The following is a 6,941-nucleotide window of genomic DNA, read 5'->3' as shown; positions in this document are numbered from 1 at the left end:
AGGGGCAAATTTAGGGGCCCTAATATATGGAGGAAGGTTGGGCAATCCTACTTCCGTGGTGATACTGCCTCGGAAACCCAAGGAGGGGTCGCTATGAGTCGGGGCCGACTCGATGGCAAACAACAACAACAACAATATATGGCATAGACTATCAGGCATAACCCAAAATGCATGAACAGCAGAAGAGAAACTAGATGAATGGGACCTTCTAAAAATCAAATTTTTATGTGCTTCCAAAGACTTCTCCAAATGAGTCAAAAGAGAACCTACAGATTTGGAAAAAATATTTGGCAATGACATATCTGACAAGGACTTATCTCTAGAATTTATAGAAAATTCTCAGTACCACAACAACAAAAAGACAAATAATCCAATTTTAAAATGGGCAGAAGACATGAATAGACACTTCACCAAAGAGGCTATTCAGGCCGCCAACAAACACATGAAGAAATTCTCAGGATCATTAGCCATTAGAAAGATGCAAATCAAAACAACAATGAGATACCATCTTGCCCCAGCACTTCACCAAGACAGAAAATTACAAATGTTGGTGAGGATGTGGAGAGATTGGGACTCTCATGCACTGCTGGTGGGACTGTAAAATGATACAAACACTGTGGAAAGCAGTATGATGATTCTTTAAAAAGTTGGAATTAGAAATACCATTTGACCCAGCCATTCCATTACTAGGTATATCTCCTAAAGAAGTGAAAGCCAGGACAAGAACAGATATATGCACACCCATGCTCATCGCAGCACTATTTATAATGTGGAAAAGGTGGAAACAACCTAGGTGCCCATCAACAGAAGAATGGACAATCAAACTGTGGTGCATACACACAATGTAATACTATGCAACTCTAAAGAATAACGTAGAATCTGCAAAACACCACATAACGTGGATGAACTTGGAGGACATTATGCTAAGTGAAATAAGTCAATCACAAAAGGACAAATATTGTATTAGTCCATTATTGTAAAAAGTCAAGGAAAGGTTTGTATATGGAGGGAAATTTTCTTTGTTGGCTACCAGGTGTGGGAGGGGAGGGGAACAAAGAAAACACTGTTAGATAGGTAGAGACAAGTATTGATTTGGATGAAGAGAATAGTAATATACCAACTGTGAGTAATCAGCACAGTGGCATTGAGGAAGAGGAAGAGGAAGACATAGAGAGGTGTGTGGGAGGTACAGACAACAAAGACGAACCCACTTGCACATACAGTACTTCATTGTCCATGAAGGCAAACATTGATCGATGGGTGGGTAGATGGGTGGACAGTCTGAACTATTAGCTATGGCCATGCAGGGGGAAGTGTGCCCAAGACCATGAATATGGTTGACAGACAATGTTTCTACCAGTGCATTTGTATGTTCTGTAAGAATTTCCAGGTATATAGTAGAGCTGACAAGGGGCAAAGTTATAGTCACATCTTGGCCACAGCCAGCTACCCAGAGGGAGTGAGTAGTTGGGCCTGTGGGCTCAGGACCATAGTCACAGGGGACATCAAGCTCAATTGGTATAATATGCTACATGAAAACTTTGTTTCACATCCTACTTTGGCGAGTAGTGACTGGGGTCTTAAAAGCTTGCAAGCAGCCATCTAGATGCAACGTTGGATCTCCCCTCATCCAGAGCAAAGAAGAAAACCAAAGACACATGGAAACAATTAGTCCAAGTGAGTGGTACACCATGTTATCTTCAACCTATACAGCCATGAGACTAGAAGAACTAGATGGTGCCCAGCTACCACAGTCAACCACTGGGAGGGGGATCTCTGTAGGAGATCCTGGATAGAGTGGAAGAACAATGTGGAACAAAACTCAAAATCATCTCAAAATCATTAAAAAAAAAAAAAAGGACCAGGTTTGCTGGTCTGATAGAACCTGATGGAACCACTGAGACTATGGCCTCTAGTTGCCCTTTAGGTCTGGAATTGAACTCACTCCTGTGGCTTCCAGCCAAACAAAAGACAGACATATAAGCTGAACATTTACAATAGGTAGATACACTCCTTGGAGAGATCAATCATGGGAGAATAGCTTGCAGGGTAGGAGTGTGTGCAGGGAGGGAAGGACAGAGGGAAGAAGTAACTATGGGGAAGTAGAAAGGGAGCTGTTGAATTGCGGTAAGTTGGAGTCAGTGTCCTGAGACAAAGTGTATGTGAGGTGCTATATGGAAAGTGAGTTTGCTCTGTAAACTTTCACCCAAATCACAATAAAAATAAATAAAAAAAATCAAAGATAAATGTGGCTGGCACTGGTGAGTGGAAGCATGGAGAACTTGACTCTTATTCTTGAAGTGCCTTGAGCTATGGGAGAGTTTAGAGTAGAGATGGGGTGGTTTCTGTATATTGCCTCCATCTGGCAATGAGCCACAGAGAGGGTTCCATGCTAGGAACATCAAGTGTAAGGCTGACCATCCCTGTCTCCTGCTACAAAGCTGAGATGGGGGCTGATGGTCTGACTAATTTTTGGGAAGGCATGGCAGGATGGGGCATAGACAGCAGGAAGTGGATCCCAGGGAACTGACCTTGGTGGTGAAGGAGTCATATTTCTTCAACATCTGGCTACAGCTACTTGTCTTCAGTTCTTCTATCACCTGGGCACAGGGAAATAAAGAAAGTGGACTCGATGATGAGGGGTGCTTCAATCATAACTGAGCACCCCCCCCCCAGCTTACATGCCTTACCCACTGGCCCACTAAGCCTCTACAGCCTCTCATTTACTTGCGTCAAATTGTTTATTTGTTTGAGGTTTTCTTTTCAAGCTCTCTGGATTTTAGGACTGTGAGTGTTCTAATGGTGGAAACTTCACCTCCACTAGTGGACAGACTACGAAGTGTGTAAAAGTAGAGGCCAGGGCTCCCACATCAGATTATGATCTCTAGGAGCTGGAAGTCTATCCCCCTGTACCTTGGATAGACATATTTTTATAGACATAATGAGTCTGCAGGTGTCTCTGGGTGGTACAAACAGTTAAGTGCTAGACTACTAGCCAGAAGGTTGGCACCTTGGAAGACAGGCCTGGTGATCTGCTTCCAGAAGGTTGTAGCCTTGAAAACCCTATCAAATGCAGTTCTACTTTGCACACGTGTCACCATAAGTCAGAATTGACTTCGCAGCAACATCATTAACAACAAGAAGTCCAATAGTGAATGGCTTGGTGATGGATGGAGAGCCTGGTCCCATTGAGCTGTTGATGGAGGCTGGAGTGGAAAGGTCCAAATCTGGGTTGGGTAGCACTCCTTGGTGAACCTAGGACATCTGGGCAGGAGCTTCTGTCCCACAGAGCCTGAATGTCAGCATAGTCCTCATTGGCAGTCAGAAAAAGTGAAAGTATTTTCAAAGTTGAGTGACCATTGGCCAGATAGAGAAGATGTGAAGCATGTTCCAGCATGGACTGGCCTCTTTTCTACTTCTCCACCATGTATCTATAATTATAAACTATATATATAGTAATATAATTATAATCTATAATTATAATCCTAGCCCTCACTACTACTGGCACTGCTCTTACCACTTTCCTTACATTCTCTCATACAATTGTGAAGGTCTTCACCAAAAAACTTAACTAAAAAAAACAAACTCACTGCCATCCAGTCAATTTCTACTTATAGCCACCTCCCTTGGGTTGCCCAGGCAGTTTCTCTACAGAAGTAGATTGCTCAATCTTCCTTGCAAAGAGTGGCTGGTGGGCTTGAACTGCCAACCTTCTGGTTAGCATTCAAATATTGCAGGCACCACAATGATCATCATTTTATGAAACTTGGGAACAAACAGCGTTTGTATCCTGCTCAGGGTCACACAGAGGGAGGTCCAGAGGGCAACATTTGAATCCAGAGTCTGGCTTCTAGATCAATGTGCCTTTAACCCGGGCTTACCCTGATGGTTTTAATGCCAGCTATTTTGGTTCTGTACAAATCCAATCATCAATGCTGGTTGTATACATTTTAACATGTGGAGACTTTTGGGGTCTGAAGGGGTATGAGGACCATTGACTGTGTGTCTGAGATGTGTGGGTGGGACTGTGTGAGAGGCAATAAGGTGGAGAAAGAACTCACTGGTATGGTAGAGGCCTCATGGGAGCACAGGGGAGGTTTTGGAGTAGAGAGAAATTTGAGGAAGCTGAGGTGACATTTTAGGGCTTGCCTGTAGTGACCATGCAGAGGAATGGTGGCAGTCACACATTGTGGTCACCCTGCGCCCTGCTTTCACTCACCTTTCTCAGTGCCTGATCAAAGAGCTGTTCTGCCGTCTTCCCCTCTTCATTGGCTCTGACTTTGTAGCCTAGCAGGTGAGGATCAGCCTGTACCTCTCCTGTCCTCCGCCGCACCCCATTGACCAGCACCCAGGTCTGGAGGTTGGAGCTACAGAACTCTCTGAGGTTCAGCCCTGATTTCTTGATGAGTTCTCGAGAGAGCCTGCAGAAGGAGCCAGAGACTGCTGGTGCAGGACAGGCAGCTGCCAGCCCTACATTCCTGGACTCACTCCCCAAGTCCCAGGGAGCAAGCAGTTAACATGGAGAATCACCCCTGCTCCTTGAGGATTCACTTGGGGCCAGTGGAACTACCCTTTGGCCTGGATTCATAGACAGGGACCCAAGGTTGCTGGTTGGCATGCTAATGGCAGCAGGGTCAAGAGGGAACCTGGGCTAGAGGCACTTCTGCCTATTCTCTGATCACATCACACCAGAGTGCCCCTCCGCACTGGCTCCATTTAATCACCAACAGGACATTTGCCTGAAATTTCTGGCCTTCAGGATGCAGCCATTTTGGGATCTTGAGGTGGTATGAAGGGGGCCTTGGGAGAATCCTTCTGGACTTATCCTCCCTGGAGGCCACATCAATAATCTCATGCCTCCAGAGGAGGTTCTCTGACACCTTTTTTCAGGGTCCCTCTTACAAGAAATCCCTCCAACAGCAGAGGCCCCAGCCAGCTCTGGGCTGCATCATTACCATGTTTCCTATCATCACCACCATGTTTCCCATCACCACTCCCATGATTCCTAGACACTAGACCTTTCCCGTAGAAAAAATATTTCATTATTCCTGTCATTAGCAACCATCACAATGAACTCTTACAAAGCAGACCACTTTTGACCTTCCAGGGTTCTTTCTTTTATCTTTTGTGATCCTCAACATTGACCTTCCAGGCAGGTGGGGTAGATATGGTTGTGCCCATTATGCAGATTTAAAAAGTAAGGCTGGGAGAGGTTCAGGGATAGGCATGAAGCCATATAATGAGTTAGGGCAGATCCAAGACCAGATACAGGGTCCCCTATCCCTGTGCCAGAATCCCAGTGTCTAAGAAAGGATTCTGCCCTCCTTTTCTGACTGCTCACCTACCCCACACTTCCTCACCCATCTCCCATTTCCCCAACACTTACCTGTGGTTGGCAGGGATTCTCATGGCACCTAGTTCCACATACCACTGTGCCCCAGGCACTCTGTGTGTTTCTATTCTGCCACCCACACGCCCTGAGGCCTCCAGGACAGTTACCTAGAAAGATATTCAGTTCCTGGACTCAACAAAGTTAGCCATGTTCCCTTCTTACTCTCCTCTTCCTTGTCTGTAAGCAGATCCTATGCCCTTCCCAAGGTCTCCCTCTGGTTGTGGGGTTTAGAACTAAATTGTTAGATTACCTGGCTCTTCTAGCCCTTCTACCCCTGCCCATATTCCTAATACCAGCCCCTGCCCCAGCTCTCTGAGACTGTCCCACTCAGCTCTCCCTCCCATCCCTGCTTGAGGCTTACCTGCCTGCTCCCATAACATACCTGGTGTCCTGCATCCTGCAGGGTCTTGGCAGCAGTAAGCCCGGCCATGCCTGCCCCAATCACTACTATTCGCTTCCTTTCCAATGTGTGCTCCAGCCCATCTTTCACTAGCCTCACCAGCTCTTCATACTGAGGATCTTCAAAGCACTTGATGAGCTGGCTGTTGAAAGCCTGGGTGCCTGGGCTCAGTAGCAACAGGACTGTGAGGACCAACAACTCTTGGCCCATGGCTATGGAGTTGGCAGTCAGGCAAATGACTGGGGAATCAAGGAAGCCCAGGCTGGTCTTAACAGTTGTTTTGAAAAGAGATTGCATCACTGAGGCTGTGATGCAATATACTCTACTTGCAATCACCTTCCTCTCCTGCCTGAGGGCACCTTAGTCATGGGGCATCTGCCAGAATTGGCCTCCTATGGGTCAGTGCTGCCTCTCACAGACCCCACTCATGGAGACATTCCAGGATGGTCACCTGCCCAAGTGTTTGGCCTTCTGCCCAATGGTGGGGTATCGCATTGGGTGTCCTGACTTTTCCCCCATAGGGATTATAGAGTAGATATTTCTAATGTTTCAAAGTCCCTGGGTGGTGCAAATGGTTAAGCACTTGACTATTAACCTAAAGGCTGGTGGTTTGGGATCACCCAAGGTCACCTTGGAAGCAAGGCCTGGAATCTGTTTCTGAAAGATTACTGCCATTGAAGATCCGATGGGACACTGTTCTACTGTGATACTCATGGGGTTGCCATGAACCACTGTTGACTCAACAGCAACTGGAAGGAGTGCTGCAATGAGAAGATTAACTGACTTGAGCTGTGGAAGGCCGTGGGTGAGGGTGGAGAGTGTAAAGACATAATTTGATAATGCCAATAGTATCTGAGAATTGCATGGCAGTTACAAACTTTCCCAGCCTTCCTGGGAGACATCAGCTCTTCAACTTTTCATCCTTGAGGTAGTTAGAGCTTGACAGCCTCATCTCCCAGAGAGCTAGAGGTTAAGGAATGTGCCAGATGGTGAACCTACATTTCTAACAACTGCCTTAGTGCAGGGTTCCATTCCATTCCTTTTGCTCATTTCTTACTCAGCTTCCTGGGAAGGGCATGCTATACCACCTTGGTCAACTCTCACAGCCTTCCAGGTAAGACCCTATAAAAGATCTTTGTTTTTTGTTAC

General features: G+C 46.1%; 1 protein-coding gene across 1 annotated transcript in view; it reads right to left on the bottom strand.

Moving 5' to 3' along the window:
• LOC103210225 (L-amino-acid oxidase-like) overlaps positions 1-6,002 on the bottom strand; it is a 13,823-nt gene extending 7,821 nt beyond the window's left edge. The window contains exons 1-4 of the mRNA XM_007956148.1: positions 5,775-6,002; positions 5,387-5,499; positions 4,220-4,421; positions 2,532-2,600 (exon numbers count right to left, since the gene is read on the bottom strand). Of these exons, the coding sequence (XP_007954339.1) occupies positions 2,532-2,600; positions 4,220-4,421; positions 5,387-5,499; positions 5,775-6,002 (612 nt within the window). The remainder of the gene's footprint in view (positions 1-2,531; positions 2,601-4,219; positions 4,422-5,386; positions 5,500-5,774) is intronic.
• Positions 6,003-6,941: the final 939 nt, after the last annotated feature.

The sequence above is a fragment of the Orycteropus afer genome, unplaced genomic scaffold (assembly GCF_000298275.1).
Source record: "Orycteropus afer afer isolate SDZICR_OR568_19922 unplaced genomic scaffold, OryAfe1.0 scaffold00575, whole genome shotgun sequence".
Classification (NCBI taxonomy): domain Eukaryota; kingdom Metazoa; phylum Chordata; class Mammalia; order Tubulidentata; family Orycteropodidae; genus Orycteropus; species Orycteropus afer.
This window is presented reverse-complemented; position numbering and strand designations above follow the sequence as displayed.